Here is a 19,420-nt window from a genome sequence, read left to right as displayed (position 1 = left end):
GGTGTGCAAGTGTGTGTTGCACGGATGAGGCCCAGAAGTTCAGAAACAACTCACACTTGATGTGGCGGTGGTTGGAAGCAGTCCGGTCTGATAGCATAGCAAAAGCACAGACTTAACAGGCTCCCCCGGCTCTGACCAGCCCTACCTTCATGTCTTTAATGGAAGCCACCACCCATCTTTGGGCTCACTGTGAGGAGGATTAGACTACTGTCCTGTCCCCCCCCCCCCCGCCCCCCAGGTACCATGCCCCCCTTGTAAGACTTTCCCACAGATTCTAGGGCCCCCTGTATGCCATCCCTTCCTCTCAGCTCAAAGCTGTGCAGGGCACAGGCTGGCATGCCCTTCACCATCACCCCCGCTTCGTACCCTCGTGGACCCCAAGCTCATGACTATCATGGAGCTTCTCTGAGGGAGCCTTCCACTCTCCTTCCAGCAGGGCTGCTCTGGTCGCATTCAGGAGGCAAGAACACCATAGGCAATGGCAGGCTTTATTAGGGTGGGGGAGGTATGGGCAAGCCCCAGGGAAAGCACACGCACACAGTCTGTTTCCCCCAGCCTGCCCTTTGCAGGAGTCGTCCCTTCCCCTAGTTAGAGTTGGGCCTTCACAGCCAGACTGATGAAGTGTCTGGCGCCCCCTGGTGGTGGTGGTGAGACACTGGAAGGAAGAGGTTGGGGGCAGAGGTCTGGTGAAATATCCTTCTTAGGTGCCACACCCCCGTGACAGGGTGAGCCCCCAGGGGAATCAGAGGGCCCCCACACCTGGGAGGGGACTTTCTTTGAGGTAACTACTTACCCCGGTTCCTCAGGGACCAGAAACATTTTTGGTTCTGGCTAAAAGCTTAGGCAATCATTCCATGTGTTTTGTGAAGTCACAGTGGACGATGAATTGAATGGACCCCCAAGACGAAAATGCAAAATGGTAAATAGGACAAATGCCTGAGAGGGGAATTGTAATGGGTACAGAGTGTGGTAGTGGCTCCAGCCTGGAGGCCCATGGGGCAGCTCCCCTCTCCACTCTGGTGGGCTAGCTGGGGAAGGGAGCCCTTTACTCTGTTTTCAAAATGACGAAGGGGCACTAAGTGACTCCCTCTCCCCTTCCTTATCCTGATTTCCCTCTCCTGCCTGCCTTTGTTTTCCCATCGGAAAACACGAAGGTAGGGGGCATGGTCAGGGTGGGGAGTGGATCGTCCTGTCCCCCCGCCTCGCCTCCTGCCCCCTGCAGCCGCCTCCCCGCTTTCCCAGCTCCCCAACCCGTGCAGGCAGAGCCTGGGAGTGGAAAGAGGCCCCCTAGGGGCACGGCTAACATGAGCAGGCTGGCCGGCCCTGGTCTGGGTCCACTGAGCCAGTGGACCCGTATCCTCAGATGAGTCTCCAGAGATGTCCCACATGGGGCACAGGGCAGCTGCTGAGTCACAAGAGCTTGCAGTCCACTCAGCAGGCGGCCAGGAGCTCAGAGCTCAGGCTGGGGAAGGCACCTGTGACCCGGCAGGTCTGCGGTCAAGGGACAGAGAGCTGTTGGCTGGTGGGTGGAGAGCAGATGGGCGGAGGGGTCCGAGCTGCCCAGCCGGCTGAGCTCTCCTTGTCCCTCCCCCTCAGCAGTGACCAGAAAGGGTCTCCAGAGCTGGCTGGAGGCCGCCCAGGCCCTTCTGGGCAGTGGTGATGGTTACGACAACGCCCAAGAGTGGTGCTGAGCGGTGGCGGGGGCCAGCGGCCCCGCCTTCTTCGCCCAAGGGTCACTGATGAGATGGGCCTGCTCTGGGCAACAGGCAGAGGGGAGAGAAAATCCAGACTAGTCCAGCAGCTTCCATGACCCACTCTGGCCCCTCTTACCCCCCCAGTTTGCTCCACTGGGTACTGCTGAAAAAGGGGTGCGCCTTGAGCTTGTCTACACCGCCACCTCCGGCACCCAGGCGTCGGGCAGGATCGAACTGCAGCAGCTGTGGAAAAAGCCCAGTGGGCTTGACGGGCCTTCCCAGCCCCTTCGCTGAGGCCTGGGCTGACGTGGGGTGGGAGGCGGGGTGGGGGTCCTAGCCACCACTCCCGGCCCACGAAACCCCAGTGCTGTTGGGATAGCAGCATGGGCAGATTTGTTGTCCCCACTCCCCCCCTGCAGCCGCATCAGACACAGCCCAGGGCTGTGCCCTCCCAGCTCCTGCCTTCCACCCTAGAGGCTGCTGCCTCTCGGCCAGCGTAGCTCACCTCGGTCAGGAGGGAGGCCGCGGGGCGGCTGAGCCATTCAGGCAGCTGGAGCTGTGTGTGGGGCTGGATTCCTGAGGGGTGGCTCTGCGACAGGGCCTGGGAGAGACAGGGACGGGGGTCAACCCCAGCAACGTCTGTCCGTGCCAGCGGCAGCCAGGCTTTACTCCCCTTGAGTCACGGCCCATGGGGACGAGGAGGAGGGAGGTGTCCTGCTCTGGAGTTACTTCCTGCCGCGTGGCAGAAGATGCCTGACATCCCTTGTCCGTAATTTCCACCACAACCCTCAAAATAAGTTCTAGGACCTTCAAGAAGCAGGCTCAGGGAGGTAAAGGGCTCCCTGGCTCCAAGCCTGCCAGATGCATCCATCTTGGGTTGCATTCAGGGCAGGCATCTGTCAGGAACAATACCGGAACTTGTCTCCTTATGGAAAGAAAATCTCCACAGCAGGCCATAGAGTTCCACTGTCAGGGCCAAGGCAGGAGCTCCCTGTGCTCCAGAACCCTGCAGTCCTGGAGCACGGAGAGGACTCTAGGGAGTCAGGCAGAGCTGCAAGATGCAACCAGGAGGAAGGCCAGGAGCCCTGGGCTAGAGAGGCGGTGGGAGGCGGAGGGGAGAGAACCCCAGCCTTGGGGCTCTCAGAGACTCTTTAGCAGACACACTTCATCCACTCCCGCCATTTCCTGCTCAGCTGTAGTCTGGCCTTGCCTTTGCTGCTTGGCCTAACCAGCCCCCGTGTGATGCTGTGCTCACAGAGAAGCACGGAGGCAGAGCCCGCTGTCCTTCGGCCAAAACTGGACCTTATAGCCCAGACGGGCATGGGTGGGAGGAATGATGCCGTGGCCTTCCAGGGATGAAGGGTTGTGTCCAATCCCAGCCTCCCTCCAGAACACCCAGGTGTTCTCCGGAAACCCTCCCTGACTATCCCAACTCAACTCTCATTTACCTAAGTTGACGACCGTCCCACTAGCTCTAGCTGCTAGGGTGGCAGGTGCGCCCAGTGTGCCCGTGACCTGGGCGGGAGCGGCTTCCCAGGGCTCTCAGGGCCTGTGGGGGCAGCTATGGGGGACGGGGAGGGGGAACAGCCAGGTCTTGGAAAACCAGGTACCCTCAGCCCCGACCCTGGCTGGCTGGACAAAACTGAGTCCATCCTGCAGTCGGGGACACCCCCCAGGGCCCCACCCCCGGCCCAGCTACTCACGGTTCCCGTCAGCATTTCATAGAGCAGAGACCCGAAGCTCCACCAGTCACAGGCTTCCGTCAGCTCAGAAATGCCCCCCACCTCTGTGGCAATAAGAACACACGTGTCCCAGCCTCACCCAAGAGGGCTGGTCTCTCTACCCGGCCTCCCCAGACACCGGCCCTTCCCTCTGCCGGCTCCGCCCACGGCTCCACCCACAGAGGCAGCCCCTCCTCCCCTCTTGCCTGGGGCGCTGTAGAGATTGTCCACGGCCTCCCTGCAGTAGTGGGGCTCCACCTCGGACCACTGGCCAAAATACGTGAGCCGGATGTGACCTTCTCAGCCAGCGTGCGTAGGGAGGACAAAGGGGAAGAAAACTTGTGTTTAGTCGTCCTGGAGCAGGTGGCATGGGGAAGGGGGACTCCAGGGCTTCCCCCGACAGGCTCCAAGCAGGAGCCAGTGGCTGCACTGGGCAGAGCCTCCCTAGGTCCCCTAAGGCCCAGGGACAACCGATATTCCTAGGAACCGCTGCCCGGGACTCAGGCTCAACCTTGGCTGACTAGACTCTCGGCGGGGTCCCGTAGGAAGAGGCCGGGGGTCGGCAGGGGAAGCAGACGGCCTCAGAGGTCCCTGGGACTTTGAGGACCTCTCCTCCTCAGTCTGGGGGTGGGGTGAGGACAACCTGATCCCTCCTCCTCCTTGGCCTGGGCGCCTACCTGCCTGGTCCAAGAGCAGGTTCCGGGGGTTGAGGTCTCGGCACAGCACCCCCTGCTGGTGCAGCGCCTCCAGGGCCAGCAGGGTCTCCGCCGCCCACTGCTTCACCTGCTCCTCCTTCACTCTCCAGGCGCCCCAGCCTGACCCTGGGCGGGCCCCAGCCGCTAAGGGGCGGCTCGGACTCCTGCCTCGGCCACAGGCCCCCAGCACCCGGACGGCCCCCTGATGAACCCAAGGGAGCCCCCAAGAGGGCCTCACGTCCGAGCTCTGGCCAGGTCGCCGCCTGGCTTGGAGGTGCAGGCGGCCACTTGGGGCCTTCGGAAAGTCCGAGGGGCGGGAAGTATGGGTCCTGGCAGAGGGGTCGCCTTCAGCCTCGCTCTGGGGCATGACGGGCGGGGCCTCCCTGGCTGGGGGAAGTCTCCGGGAAGTCCGTGGAGGCTCCAGAAGGATTCTGTCCTGCAGGCAGGTGGGTTCCCGGGGAAGCAGTGCGGGGGTCTGGAGGCCGAGGGGTGGGGTGAGTGGAGCCTTCATCCTCTCTGGGCTGGAGCCAGATCTGCCCCCAGACTGTTGGGGCTGCTCCTGGGAGAGCAGGTGCGACCAGAGAGTGCCTCCTGGGCCGTGTAGAGGAGCAGGGAGCATGGGGACAGGGGAGAAGAAGAGCATGGACCCAGGTCCCCAACTCCTGCCTCCCCACTATCCACCATGGTCCTCACCTGTGCCCCTCCCTCACCAGCCCTGAACGCCCTCTGTTCTCCCTCTGGCTCACCCAGAGGGGACCCGGCGTCACAAGTTGGCACAAAATTGGCGCATAACCCCAAGGGAATTGTGAATTATTATTCCTACCCTTGGTTTTTGTGGTAGGTTCACCCGTGCTCAAAATATTATAATTTTTTTTTACTTTTTAGGGAGAACAGTAGGATGAAATTTAACCAAGTAAAACAGGCCAGGCATGGCCCTGCAGTGACTCTATATCATGGCCCAAGGATATGTCCCTCATTTTCAAAAAACAAAACAAAACAAAAACCACTGTGCTTGGGGTGATGGGTTCCACGGCCCCACTGCTGTCCTCACTACCTAGGAACCACTGTCCTGTGTGGCCACTCCAGAGAATGGGCGTCGACTGGAAAAATGAAAAGAGCCCAAACTGGAGGAAATGGTGACACAGGGGACATCTGCGTCAACGCCCTCTCCCAGCCCAGGACATGAAATTCCTCCTCAAGATGTCGCCTGCGCCAGCCGGGTCCCGCCGTCCTCCCCCAGGAAACCCAGGTCCGCTGCCCGGCGCCGTGCCTCTAGCGCATTACCCCCTCCTCGTGCTTGGCGTTTCCCGGGGATGAACGAGGCCATGCCCCAGCCCCGAGGTCCCCTCACCTGGCACGTGCTCCAGCTGCAGGAAGATGGAGTCCTCACTCATGAAGTAGCGGAGCAGCTTGGTCATGTAGGGGACACCGTGCGGGATGATGGTCAGTCGCTCCCGGTTCGCCACAGGACACCTGGACAGGCTCTGGGGAGAGGGCAGGCGGGTCAGCGCGGCCCAGACCAGACGGAGCCCTGCGAGGGGACGTCCTAGCCTGGCTTTAGGGACGAACAGATGATGGAAGTTAGAAGCCACCCCGGGGAGCAACCGCCTCCCTCCAGTTCCAGACCCGGGCCTCACCCCTGCTCCCACCATGGAATCCAGGCCCTCCACCCTCCAAAACAAGGAAGAGACAGTACGTGTGTCTGTCTGGGAGGCAGGGGACATGCTCAGCTTTTAGATTTGGAGAGAGCCTGGTCTCCAGATACTGGTTCTGGGCAGGAGGCTCCTCAGAGGGGTAGGCGTTTCCAAGAGCGGTGAGAAGCCCCGGGGGAATGCAGGATGGCAGGGGACTAAGTGGCACCTGCCTTTACCACGAAGGTCCCTCCGGTCACTGGGTCCTGGACCAGCTGCACCTGCCAAGGTCCAGGAGGCACCAGTCAAGGCACAGGCTAGTTCCTGGGGCTCCAGGGCCCAAGCCCCAGCCCCCCATTTCCTCCACCGAGGCCAACTCACTCCCAGGCAGGGAGGAGGGCAGGCTGCAGTGGGGTGGAGTGTGCTCCTGGCCCCCCACTGAGCTGACGTCAACCCTGCCCTGCTCACCCCCCCTTCGTTAGACCTGCGGCATTAGCTCTGGTGCCAGCCCTCCGGTCAGGCTGGGAGCCCGATCACAGGGTCTAACTTCCTGTCTCCCCACTCGGCTGGGAGCAATGTGAGAGCAGTGACTCCCCTGTCCAGCTCTGTATTCCCAGAGTCCTGCATGAAGCAGGGAGACCCCTCACCCGGGTGTGGTGCATCGTCCCTCCTGCCGGGTTTGAGGGTGTCCTGACTGGGGGGACCTCAGAGCCAGTCACCTGTTCTGATCTCTGACAGGTGAAGCATCTAAGGCTCTGAGAGTGTGGCCCAAGGTCACTCATGGGCTGGGCTGTGCCTGGGCACACACAGGCTTGGCACGCTCATTTGGGTCCCTTCCCCTGCCTGCTCCTCCTCTTTTTTAAAATAATCTTTCCCTCTGGAGGCGTCTTTGGAGAACAGCCCCCTTCTGTTGCTTTTGGTCCAAGGCAGCAATATGCCAATGGCTGGGTCGGAGCCTTGTCTGGAGTTGGGCCCTTGACCCATCTCTGTGGTGAGCAGGGGTGGACCCCAGCCACAGGAGGGAGCAGGAGCATGCCAGGACAGGAAGGATGAAGATCTGGCTGGGGGAGGGGCATGTGGGGGCAAGCCCAGCACCCTGATGGCGTGCCTCCTTGGCTGGCTGCCTGCCCTGGAGGCACCCCCCCTTGGTGGCAAATGGGCCCCCCCGTTCCCCCGAAGCCAGGCCACTGGGCAGTCACAAAGGCTGCATCCTAGGATTGGGGTGGGAAAGGGGCACTGTGTTTAAAACCTGGGCAAGTGAATTGATTTTCTCATCTACCAAACAGGAATTATAAATGCACACCTTCCCTCATTACTGGTTTGTTGAAGCCATACATAGGCCCTTTGTGGGGCGCCTGGGTGGCTCACTGGGTTAAGCTGCTGCCTTCGGCTCAGGTCATGATCTCAGGGTCCTGGGATCGAGCCCTGCATCAGGCTCTCTGCTCGGCAGGGAGCCTAATTCCCTCTCTCTCTCTGCCTGCCTCTCTGCCTACTTGTGATCTCTCTCTGCCAAATAAATAAGTAAAATCTTAAAAAAAAAAAAAAAAAAAGAAAGGCCCTTTGTCAACCCACAGAATGGGAGAAGATACTTGCAAATGACACTACAAAGGGCTGATACCTAAGATCTATGAAGAACTCCTCAAACTCAACACACACAAAACAGATAATCACTTTGAAAAATGGGCAGAAGACACAAGCAGACACTTCTCCAAAGAAGACATACAAATGGCTAACAGACACATGAAACAATGTTCATCATCATTAGCCATCAGGGAGATTCAAATCAAAACCACACTGAGATACCACCTTACACCAGTCAGACTAGCAAAGATTAACAAGGCAGGAAACAACGTGTGTTGGAGAGGATGTGGAGAAAGGGGAACCCTCCTACACTGTTGGTGGGAACGCAAGTTGGTGCAGCCACTTCAGAAAACAATGTGATGATTCCTCAAGATATTAAAAATAGAGCTTCCCTATGACCCGGCAATTGCACTACTGGGTATTTACCCCAAAGATACAGATGCAGTGAAAAGAAGGGCCATCTGTACCCCAATGTTCATAGCAGCAATGGCCACAATCACCAAACTGTGGAAAGAGCCAAGATGCCCTCAACACACGAATGGATAAAGAAGATGTGGTCCATATATACAATGGAGTATTACGCAGCCATCAGAAAGGATGAATACCCAACTTTTGTATGAACATGGATGGGACTGGAGGAGATGATGCTAAGAGAAATAAGTCAAGCAGAGAAAGTCAATTACCATATGGTTTCACTTGCTTGTGGAGCATAAGGAATAACACAGAGGACATTAGGAGAAGGAAAGGAAAAATGAATTGGGGGAATGAGAGAGGCAGACGAACCATGAGAGACTGTGGACTCCGAGAAACAAACTGAGGGTTCTGGAGGGGAGGAGGGTGGGGGGATGGGTGAGCCAGGTGGTGGGTATTAAGGAGGGCACGGATGGCACGGAGCACTGGGTGTGGTGCATAAACAATGAATCCTGAAACACTGCATCAAGAACTAATGATGTACTGTATGGGGACTAACAACACAATTTAAAAAAAAAAAAAAAAGGCCCTTTGTGGGCATCTCTCTGGGTGGCTCAACCAGTTAAGTGTCTGCCTTCAACTCAGGTCATGATCTCAGAGTCCTGGGGTTCAGTCCCTCGTCAGGCTCCCCCTGCTTCTCCCGCTCCCTCAGCCTGCTACTCCCCCTGCTTATGTTCTCTCTCATTCACTTTCTGTCAAATAAATAAATAAAATCTTAAAAAAATAAATAAATAAAGTCCCTTTGTTCCTATAAAGGCCAGGAGAAGGCCAGTTACCACATTGGACAAACAAACTGCCTCTCTGAACCTTGTTCAACTTCAAAATGGGGTCACGGCCGTACCTCCCTTAGGTCAGTAGGGGGAACCTCTTCCAGCAGACAAGTCTAACGGTGGCCTGCCCCTGCCTTGCCACATGTCCTCTCTCAATAATCTGTAGTGACTGTTCCTAACATTGTCGTAAGGAAGTCCCATGCTGGTAACAGAGCACTTACCCTGCACTAAATGCTTAAGATAGATTACTTAATTTTAGCCCCACAGCCCTACAAGGTGTCATTAGTGACCCATTTTATTGATGAAGTCCAGGTTCAGAGAGATAATGTTACCTACAGTCCCACTGCTAAAAAGGAGGTAGAGGCAGGATCTGAATGCAGACAGGGCTGATCCCAGAGCTCTGGAGACCTAACTACAAGTGGGGCACAGCCGGGTGACCATGGCAACTGCCCTCCCCTCGGGGCCTCAACGCGCTCCCCAGTCAGTGTCCTTCCCGAGGCAGCAGTGACACCTGCCTTCTGACCACTAGAGGGCTCTCCTCTAACAGCCAGAGATGGAACCCAGCCTGGTCCCAGCTCCTTGACCAAATTTGGGCAACGTTTGAAAAAGCAAGAAAGAAAATTCTGGGGTCATTTAGGAGAATCGAGTTTCCCACAAATACTGACACTCTGGATAATTCCCCGCTATCCCTTGCCAAATGGGATTCCCTACCACCTTGTCCTGGCCAAGGTCCTCTCAGAGAGAGTCCAAAAAACCAGCGGTGAAGGCTGGGGAAACCAGATTTAAAACTTGATCAGTATACCGGAACATGTTTAATTATATATATACACACATATATACATAAGTATACATATATATTTTTTAAAGATATTTATTTATTTATTTGACAGAGATCACAAGTAGGCAGAGAAAGAGGAGGAAGCAGGCTCCCCGCCGAGCAGAGAGCCCGATGCGGGTCTCAATTCCAGGACCCCGAGATCATGACCTGAGCCAAAGACAGAGGCCTCAACCCACTGAGCCACCCAGGCTCCCCATATATATATATATTTTTTAAATACACACACGCATGCGTACACACAGACCCCTATCTATTTAGAAAGAATTAGACTGGGTGACTCAGTGGGTTAAGCCTCTGCCTTCAGCTCAGGTCATGATCTCAGGGTCCTGGGATCGAGCCCTGCATCGGGCTCTCCACTCAGCAGGGAGCCTGCTTCCTCCTCTCTCTCTACCTGTCTCTCTGCCTACTTGTGATCTCTCTGTCCAATAAATAAATAAAAATCTTAAAAAAAAAAAAAGAATTAGACCAAAACATTAATAGCACTTATCTTAGAGCTAGGTAGGATGGTGTGGAATATATATACTGTTTTAAATTCCTCTCTCTTTCATATATGAAAAGTGGAGGGGCATTTTCCCCTTCAAGTAAGCAAACAAAAAAATCCTTCTCTTTTGCTCAGTGCTATGGGGGACAGAGCACTAGCTATCCACTTTACCGTATGAACCTCCATTTCATTCTCTATAACACAGACCATTATTAAAATGCAGCATTGGGGGCGCCTGGGTGGCTCAGCGGGTTAAAGCCTCTGCCTTAGGCTCAGGTCATGATCCCAGAGTTCTGGGATCGAGCCCCGCATCGGGCTCTGCTCAGCGGGGAGCCTGCTTCCTATTCTCTCTCTCTCTCTCTCTGCCTGTCTCTCTGCCTACTTGTGATTTCTGTCAAATAAATAAATAAAATCTTAAAAAATAAAATAAAATAAAACAAAATAAAATGCAGCATTGCCCAAGGGCACCTGGGGGTGCTCAGTGAGTTAAGCATCTGCCTTCGGCTCAGGTCATAACCACGGGGTCCTGGGATCGAGCCCTGCATTGGGTTTCCTGCTCAGCGGGGAGCCTGCTTGGGTCCCTCTTCCCATCCCTGCGTGGGCGCGCGCTCTCTCTCAAATAAATAAATCAATCTTGAAAAAAATAAAATGCAGCACTGTCCAATAGAGCATGAAAGAAACAGGGATCTGCACAGTCCAACAGAGAAACCACGAACTGTACGAAAAGCTATCAAGCCCTTAAAACGTGGTTGGTGTGAATGAGAAGCAGAATATTCAATTTTAACTAATTTTCACTTCAATAGTCTTATGTGGCTAATGACTAGTGGACCGGGCTGCACAGTCTAGTGCTCTCTCCCTGGGGCAACTGGAGGGTTTAATGCAACAGTTTTGCAAATGAGAATGTGCCTTACTCATGTCAGATGAGTGTTGCTTTTTGGAAGGTAGAAGGTAGTTCTGGGCACCCCTTTTTCACCTTTTCATAAAGGGATTTTCTTTTTTTAAGATACCCACTGAGATCTTGGGACGCAGAACACTGAAAACTTCAGTGAAACACAGCAACCCTTTCTTTGAAAATGCCCGAAGTATCATAATCCCAGGAGGGCTCTCTCTCATGGAGCAACCAAGTCCAGAAGTTCCAAACAGATTCTCTGACTCCAAGGCCCACTGGCGCCTGGGACGGGTACCCAGGGGGAAGGGCAGGGACAGGAGCAAACCCGAGGACCGGTGTCCCATTAAAACCAGCAGCGCGCCTCCCCCCCACTCCCCCCGGCTCGACCCCTTGCTGCCCTTGCTCGACCCCTTGCTGCCAGCATTTCCAGATCTTCCAATTTTGCAGGAGAAGCAGGCTATCTGGACTTCTATGTGAAACCTGCCAATTTTCAAATGTTGGTAAGGAATGATAATTTTTAAAAAACACCCCTGTATTTGAGCCAAAATAACAAGAAGTGACTTGGATGGCCTTTTTCTTCCCCATGCCTGGGTTCTACATGAGGCTCAGCAAACACGTGGTGATATCTCTCAGGCCCCCCATGCTCCCGGAGAGCAAACCCCTGGGTATTCTAGCCAGAGACCTATCCAGTCCCGGCTCCCCCATACCCCTCACAGTTCCCAGCAACCCCCTCTCCCTGCTAGTACCTCCTTAGCCCCTAGGCATCCCTCTCCAGACCAGTTCACCTAACAACTGGGCATGGGTGAGGGGGGAACTCCAGGCTTCCTGAGCAGGCCCTTGGCCCCGCTCTGCACCCACCCCTCCACCCCCCCACCCTCCCACCCCCGGGGGCTGCTGGCCTGTGCTGCCCCCTCCTGCCAGGATCTGCCCCTGCAGCACATTCAGGCCTGGCTGCAAGGATCTGGGCCCCAGAGGGGCCCTAACTTCTCTCCTAATTTGGGGACCGTGGTGTTCCTGACTTGGAAATGCCCCTGGAAAGGGAAGCAGGACCTCAGGAGGAGGTGTGCTGGGTGCCCCAGAAAGGGTAAGGGTAAGGAAAGAAAGACAATCTTAAAACAGAATGGTTGGGCTTGGCCTTAATGTGTGCTTTCCATACACACAGGACTCGGAATATTGGATTCTGAAAATGCTTTGCATATGCGTGTCCCGGGGTCAGACAGATTCAGGAAATTCTATCACAGGCCTCCTTCTCGGAAACGCACGGTATACATTTGCATCCCCAAACCTCGGCAAACTCCGATTATTAAAAAAACAAAGTCGGGTCACTGTAACTCCCCGTAACCCACACCGGTTGGACCTGGAAGCCCCCTGTCCACACCACCTATCAGTTCAGCAGGATCCCACGTAAGGAAAAGGTGGCGGCTGTCTCCTCCTGGCGGGTCTGCGGGAGCCGCTGTGTTTGGCCGGGGCCCGCACAGCCCAGTGAGTGCCGTTGGAGGGAAGGCAGATGGAAGCCGGCCGGCCCTTGGCTGACAGACTGGGGCCCGTTCCAGACACCCAGGGAAGCAGCTGGAGCGCGGCTGGGGGACGGGAAGCCTGCACGCCTCCCCGCCCGCCCTGGTCGCTAGCATTTAGAACCATCAAGCACGTATCAAATGTTTCAGCGTGTGCCAGGCCTTTCCCAAAAATTATTTCATTTTAGTTCCCACATGCCCCCTTGCGGGGGAGGACTCTTACCCGGCTTACAGATGAGGAAACCAACCGGGAGGTGAAGGGGTTTGCTGCGGCCACACTGGGCATGCAGCAGGCGGCCTCTATGGGCTCCCAGGCCCGGCAAAATCCCCCAAGGCGTGTTTAAATTACACACTGCCTGGGCTCAGCCCTGGAAATTCTGACTCAACGGGCCCGGGGTGGGGCCCAGACATCTCTTTTTAGGAAGCTCCCCCAGGTGATGCCGATGAACAGCCAGTCTGCGAACCCCATAGCAACTGAGTAGCAACAATTCAGGTGTGGCCTGGGTTGGGGCAGAGGGCAACCGAGTACTGGCTCAGATCTCATCTGACCCAAATGTCTGGCCTTCTGGTTCTCCAGCTCTGATGAATGTCCCACGTTCAGGATGGAATGTCGGCTCCTATCCCCCTGCCTGCCCCACAGGAGGGGAAAAGGCCTCAGGCGGGGTCAGGATGAGGGTGGGCAGGGGATGGGCAGAACTGTTGAGGCCCGTCTGGGCGCCGGGACCTTCTGCAGGACAGGCCTTAGGAGAGGAGTGTAAAATTCCACCACAGGAACTCCTCAGCCATACTCGGGGAGCGGGGAGCGGGCCGGGGATCTCCAGCAGGCCTGCAGCCCTGGGGTGCACAGGGAGAGTGGGTGGGGGCCTGTGGAGAAGCAGAAGGGGAGTGAGCGGGGCAGAATGTGCTGGCGGGGGGGCCCTGGGCACTGCCTTGCTGGTTTGTCTTGAATCTCTGAGGGAGTGGCGCCCTGAGCTCCAGGCCATGGAAAAGGGGCTGTTGCCTTTTCTGCTCCCTTTTTCCTCTCCAGGACCTGACTGATGTGTGCTGGGGGGAGAGAAGGGTGGGGAGCCCTGGACACAGCTGCTCTCCTCCCCTGGGCCCCGCTGACCCCTTGCCAGCCCCTTCTCCCCACCCACCACCCCATCTGCCTACCCCGTCTCCTTCAGCACCAAAAGCGGGGCCGTCAGCTTACTCACCTTCTCGATGACCCCGACCACCCTGCAGCCCCTCAGCTGCTCCAGGGCAGAGCTCAGTGTGCGGATGGGCCGGAGCCTCAGCGTGCTGAAGCCCTGCAGAGGTGGGAGACAGACCCCAGACTCAGGGCCCAACCTTCCTCAGGCACCGCTTCCAGGCCAGGCCCTCCTCCAGCTGTCGTGTAGGAGGCATGAGGGGGCAGACCTGAGGTCCCTGGAGCCCAGGCCTCATAGGGAGGGAGAAGCTGGCCCTGACTGGCAACGGGCCCACCCTGGCCCCGGGTCACCACACCGCCCTCTACACTCACCCCCGCCCCCCACTAACCCCCCTCCAAGACCCAGGGAGTCCTCTGCCTTCAGATCCCGTCTTAAAAGCCCCACCCAAAGGAGGCAGCCACTCCCAGGGGTGGGGAAATAACCCGGGCCCATGTGGGTCTCAGGGAACATGGCATGTGGCCCAGGCACCTGCTTTGGGGGAAAGCAGCCTAATAAGATGCAGAAGAGAAAACACATTTCCAACACTGTGGTGCATTTCTTGAAAATCCCCAAGTGTAAGTGGACCCACGTGGTTCAAACCCATTCAAGGGTCAGCTGTGCTCCCTGAGGCCATTCAAACTTCACCAGACGGAGGAAACTTCGAGTGTGTACACATGGAGCTTGTGTACGAGCCATGCGTGAGAGTCTGGAGGTGTGTGTGTGTGTGTGTGTGTGTGTGTGTGCATGCGCCCTGTGCGGGGGTGAGACTGGCCGGGAGATGATTCACTAAGTGTCTGAAAATGAAGGAACTAGCTGGGTGTGGGAGATTGGGGGAGCCAGCGGGATAGCAGGGGGACAGCCCTGTCCCTGCACGCAGCCCAAGACAGGAGGTGACAGCCTTCTGGCCTGTGGGGAGGCGGAGCTCAGCTCTCTCCCCACAGAGCCCCCAGGCCTTTGGGGAGCGGGTCTCCTCACCGTGCCAGGGCTGGCTCCCCCACCCAGGGTCTTCTGCAGGTGGCAGGTGAAGATCTCCTCGGCCCGCCGTAGGTACTTGGTAATTTTCAGCTTCACAGCCTCACATCGCTCCTTGTTGGGGTCAACTGTGGGGTAAGGGGGTCACCAGGATCCACCCTAGCCCCAGAGGGCTGGGTGGATCCCGCCGCCTGCCCTCTGCTCTCCAGCAGAGAGGGCGCCTGCTTCCGAGGCTGGTCTGCAGACCATGCCCCGACTCGGCGCCCCAGCCCTCCTCCGGGTGGGAGACACACCCTGGGGGAAGGAGCAGAGTGGGGACTTCCGTGTCCATTTACAGAGAAGGAGACAGAAGCTCCCAGAAAACACCCCTCTGCCGTCTCTGACACCCAGTGTGAAACGGCCGGAGTGGGGCCTGGGACTGGAAGAGGAACGAATTCACTGGGCAGTCCGAAGCCCCGGAGGTGGGGGGCTCTGTGGCAGGGAGGTGGGACCCGTGAAGCAGGGCCTGACTCCTACTGACACCTACCCCCGACCCCCACTGCCCTCAGGGGCACCTGGCCTCAGGGCCAGCCTCTCCCCTGGAGAGACAGTGCCTCACTTTGCCCTGTACAGGCTGCACTCTCTTTCTCGGGAGCCCCAACGGTTCAAACCTCAGCTCTGCCAATGAGAGCTATGGAAACTGAAGCAAGTAATTTAACTGCCTGGTGCCTCAGTTTTCACATCTGGAAAATAGGAATAAAAGTAATTCCTCTATACGACATCGACAACGCATGGAGTTACTCGCATTACTGGGAGGGAAGCTCTTAGACCAGGGTCTGGCGTATAGGAACCGCTCACACAGGCCAGCGATTAGTACCGTTCTTCCCAGAGGCCCCGCTCACTCAGCACAGACGGACGGAGGACAGACTGAGCCCCAAGCCGACCCTTCTGCAGTGGCTCCCGCCCCTGGCTGGTCTGGCCCTCACCATGCACGCCGCGCAGCAGCACGTCCACGCCATTCTGGTAGTGGTTGAAGGCGGCCTCATAGTCCTCACTGACATCACGTTCCAAGGCCAGCCGGATCTGCGTGGCGGCATCCACCAGGTAGTCACGTTTGGTCATGTCAGGGGCCCCAGGAGCCACCAGGTTGCGAATCTGCTCCAGGTACACGCGGGCCTGAGACCGAGCTCGAGAGCAAGGCTCAGGCTCCAGGCCAGGTCCCGGAGGGCACTCGCAGGCCACCAGGCTCATGGTTGCAGCCCTGTGCTGGTGACCTGAAATTTAAACAGACGCCCCAGGGAGGCCACGGCTGGGAACAACACCCCCATCTCTACCCTGCTTTCCTCCGCTGGATGGGAGACTAATGTTCACCTCCAGGGACTGGAGGGATGGAGTTGGTGCAGGAAACATCCCTTTACTGGGCACACCTTTTGTAAATGGTGATAATAGAATAAAAACATGCTTGGGGCTCCTCCTTTCAATTCAAATTCAGATCAACAGGTATTTCGTGAGCACTGGAGAGAGCTGAGGATATCTGTGATTCAGAACGTCCTTCCTGGGTTCTCACAGACTGGTGTCTCGCACATGGTAAACATATGTTGACCACATGCCAAGGCTGTTCCTCACACTGTTCCCTCCATCCTGCCTGTTCTCCTTGTCATACTCCTCCTACAGGAATCTTATTATCCTTCAGGGTTCAGCTCATTGGCACCTCCCTCTGAACAGGAGAGTTGCCCTGCTTTATTTCTATTTCCTTTGGTGCCGAGGTCAGCAAGTGAGGACCCCACCCCAGAGAGCCTGGCAGAGCATTAGGCACAAGGCCTGGCCTTAAACCTGTGGGCAGATAAACTGATGGAGGGACAGATTCTGGACGGAGGTGGAGGAAGGAGGTCAGGGCCAACCCTGCCCCAGGGAGGCAGTGGCACTATCCTCTTGGCTGGCTGAGTAAACCTGGAGGCCACATGGCCTCCAAGGACCTGACAGCGGCTGCTCCCCAAGCAGTGTGACACAAGTGGCCAAAGGGAGAAGAGCAGTGGCTTCAGGAAAGGAAGGGACTCTGAGAGCGGCCAGCAGAGCTGCCTCCCCCACCCCACCCCAGCCTCAGTGGCACCTGTGTTCTCTAAGGCCCCATTGAGAAAGGCAGGGCCTGAACTTCCAAGACTAGGCCACCTCTGGCTCTGCGGAGAAAGGGACTCGATAGAGCAGGATGGGGTATGGGGCGGGGAGGGAAACCCATATCTGCAAGCGGGGAGCTGAACCCTGTCCAGGATGCGGCCAGGGGATGGAGGGAGAGATGCTGCACCCTTCTTGCTCCGCCCAGCCCTCCCCCCACCCCGGGGACCAGCAGCTCTGAGGCCTGTGTAGGGGTGGGGTGGGGATGGGGGTGCCAAGGCTGAGGGGCTGGGCTGCCCGAGTCAGGCCCACGGGCCACCCCGCGGGGCTGGCTGTCGCGGGACAGGGCTGCCGGGCGGCGCCTGGACACGGGAAGCGGAGCGCCCAGCCCGCGAGTCCCGGCACGCAAGGTGCGCCACCCCGCGCGGGCGAGACGGAGGAAAGCGTGCTGGGCGCGTGAGAGGAGGGGACGCCCTCGCCAGGAGGACCGGGCCCCGGAGGAGGGGCCGGGCAAACCCCGTACCTGCCCGAGCCAGGAGCTCGGTCCGCGCGGCCGGACCTACCCCTGCCGCCACTGCCCCTTCACTCGTGCGGGAGACTGTGCGGCACCCGCGCCGCCTTGCGCCCTGCGGCCGGGTGCGGGGGTCTGGCCGGGTGCGGCCTGCCCATTGGCTGCGGATGAGCTCATCCCCCGGCGTTAGAATAAACCGCCAATCAGCACCCGGCTCCGCTTCTGCGGCTCTTAAAGCCCCAGCATCCGCGAAGCCGCACCTGGGAGAGGGAATGGGGTGGGCGAGAGGGGGTTGGTGTCCGTAACGACCGGGAGAGCCTGCTTCAGAAATCTAAGCCAACTAGGGGAGCAGGGATGGTTCAGTCGGGGGAGCTGGGACTCTTGGTTTCAGCTCAGGTCATGCTCTCTTGGTCCTGATCGAGCTCTGGGAGGGCCCTAAGCTCAGCGAAGAGTCTGCTTGAGATTCTCTCTCTTCCCCTCCCCCTCCCCATTCTCTCTGTCTCTCTCTCAAAATAAATAAATTTTAAAAAGAAAGAATGAAAGAAATCTAGGCCGACTAGAAAACATGCATGCCGCTTCTGGGACTTTTCTCATTATTTCATCCTTTCATTCAACTATTTAATACTTTTGTACTGAGACATGACTATGCAGGAGGAAGGAGATGCTGAGACCCAGCGCTGGAACAGACAGCCTCTGCTCACGTCTTCAGGGGTTTACAGTCTAGGGAGGGATCTAGGGATTAAAGAACCACAGAATACAGTTGATATTTCATTCCAGTTGGGATCAGATCTGTGTGAGAGGAGCACCACAGGGCCAATGAGACTCACAACAAGGGGAATGACCTGGTCTGGGGGGTCAGAAGGCTTTCCAGAGGAAGTGATAACCGAAGTGGGCATACAACCCTTACTAGCACCCCAGTTCTGCACTCCTGCTGTCCTTAGTGCACCGTGTCTTCCCTGGATACATTAACATAATCCCCTTTCCTAAAACCCAATGCCTCCTCCACTATCGTCACTCCCAGCCAGAGACACACTTCCTTCTTCCCTTGAAAACACGGGAGCTCCCTTCTTCTGTTTGCTATCTGCCTGCCAGCCAGGTCTGCACCCACACAATGCCTGCCCACCTCTTCCCACAGATGACCTGTCTGTGACCCATCAAAGGCCAGACTTCCACTTGGGATCCGCCCTATCCCATCACCTGCGCAAGAAAACTTCTCTAGCAATTCTCCCCTCTCTGTCCTGCATCATTACTTTTTGACTCCCACTGGATTGTTCTTGTCTGATACAAGCATAATGCCGATTCTCCCATTTTAAAAGCAGAGCAAGAAAACAAAACAAAACAAAATCACTCTTGGCTTCCCTTCTCCCACTATCTACCACCCTAGGTTTGTAGCAAAGCTCCTTAAAAGAGAGGTCTATGCTCACCGTCTCCAGTTTCTCTTCTCCTCTTCTTGAACCTGCTCTTATGAGGCTTTCTTCTTCAGCATTCCTCTGAAATTGTTCTTGGTCCAGGCACTGGGGTGGCTCAGTCACTTAAGTGGCTAACTCTTGATTTGGGCTCCCGCCATGATCTCAGGGTCATGAGATTGAGCCCTGTGTGGGGCTCCAAGTGGGGCTCCACACCAGTCATGGAGTCTGCTTAAAATTCTCTCCCTCTGCCCTCCCCCATCCCGCCACTTACTCTCTCTCTCTCAAAAAAAAAGGGGGGGGTGCCTGTGCCTGGGTGGCTCAGTCTGTGGAGCACTAGACTCTTGGTTTCAGCTCAGGTCATGATCTCATGGGTTGTAGGATTGAGCCCCACATCAGGCTCCACATTCAGTGGGGAGTCGGCTTGAGATTCTCTCCCTCTCCCTCTGCCCCTCCCCTGCTCTCACACATGCACACTCTTTCTCTCTCTCAGATAAATAAATAAGTAAAATCTTTTACAAAATGAAATTGCTCTTGGTTAAGTTACCAATGACCTCATGGTTGCCAAACCCAATGGTCATTTCTTGGTCCTCTCTTTCCTCTCAGAAGCATCCAACCCAGGTGATCATGCCTTTCTCTCCAGGCTTCTGGACCCCATACTCTCACGGTTGCCCCCTGTCTCACTGGCAGCCCCTTCTTCATCTCCTTTGATGTTTCCTCTCCTCCTCTCCAGTTTCTGAATGTTAGAGTGGCCCAGGGTTCAGCCCTTGGTGTTTTTCTTCCCTCTATCCTTCCTCTCTTAATGAAGATTGCATGTAATCTTGTGATTTTAAACAGCATATTCTATATGCTGATGGTTCTGTATATCTATTTACAGATATCTTCTATCTTCTCTATCTCTTAGCCTTCCCCTGTCTACCAGACTTAAATACTTAATAGCCTAATAAAAAATCTCTAATTCAACAAGTCCAGAACTAAAGGTTTAA

General features: G+C 56.5%; 1 protein-coding gene across 2 annotated transcripts; it reads right to left on the bottom strand.

Annotated features, from left to right (window-relative positions):
• Window positions 1-474: 474 nt before the first annotated feature.
• Window positions 475-17,166, bottom strand: RPS6KL1 (ribosomal protein S6 kinase like 1). Of its 2 annotated transcripts, XR_009355832.1 has the most exons (13): window positions 17,041-17,166; window positions 15,392-15,679; window positions 14,430-14,554; window positions 13,482-13,574; window positions 5,975-6,022; window positions 5,462-5,594; window positions 4,093-4,701; window positions 3,622-3,711; window positions 3,398-3,480; window positions 2,200-2,295; window positions 1,831-1,937; window positions 794-936; window positions 475-655 (listed from the first exon to the last, which is right to left on the bottom strand). XR_009355832.1 is itself a non-coding variant. In XM_059182798.1 (12 exons), the coding sequence occupies exons 2-12, from the start codon at window positions 15,654-15,656 to the stop codon at window positions 870-872; spliced, it is 1,716 nt and encodes a 571-aa protein (XP_059038781.1). In that variant the 5' UTR covers window positions 15,657-15,679; window positions 17,041-17,166; the 3' UTR covers window positions 475-869. The 2 variants fall into 2 exon arrangements, 1 of the variants encoding a protein (XP_059038781.1); XM_059182798.1 differs by having other exon boundaries at window positions 475-936.
• Window positions 17,167-19,420: the final 2,254 nt, after the last annotated feature.

The sequence above is a fragment of the Mustela lutreola genome, chromosome 7, assembly GCF_030435805.1.
Source record: "Mustela lutreola isolate mMusLut2 chromosome 7, mMusLut2.pri, whole genome shotgun sequence".
NCBI classification, from domain to species: domain Eukaryota; kingdom Metazoa; phylum Chordata; class Mammalia; order Carnivora; family Mustelidae; genus Mustela; species Mustela lutreola.
This window is presented reverse-complemented; position numbering and strand designations above follow the sequence as displayed.

What these genes read in the sequence shown, in the direction of transcription:
- RPS6KL1 (XM_059182798.1), bottom strand. Translation starts at nt 15,656, where the DNA reads ATGAGCCTGGTGGCCTGCGAGTGCCCTCCGGGACCTGGCCTGGAGCCT. An exon ending in GAGGGACCTTCGTGGTAAAG is followed by an intron (nt 5,595 to 5,974) that starts GCAGGTGCCACT and finishes CCCTCTCCCCAG; the next exon opens with AGCCTGTCCAGGTGTCCTGT. An exon ending in CGGCCTCCCTCCTGACCGAG is followed by an intron (nt 1,938 to 2,199) that starts GTGAGCTACGCT and finishes CTTTTTCCACAG; the next exon opens with CTGCTGCAGTTCGATCCTGC.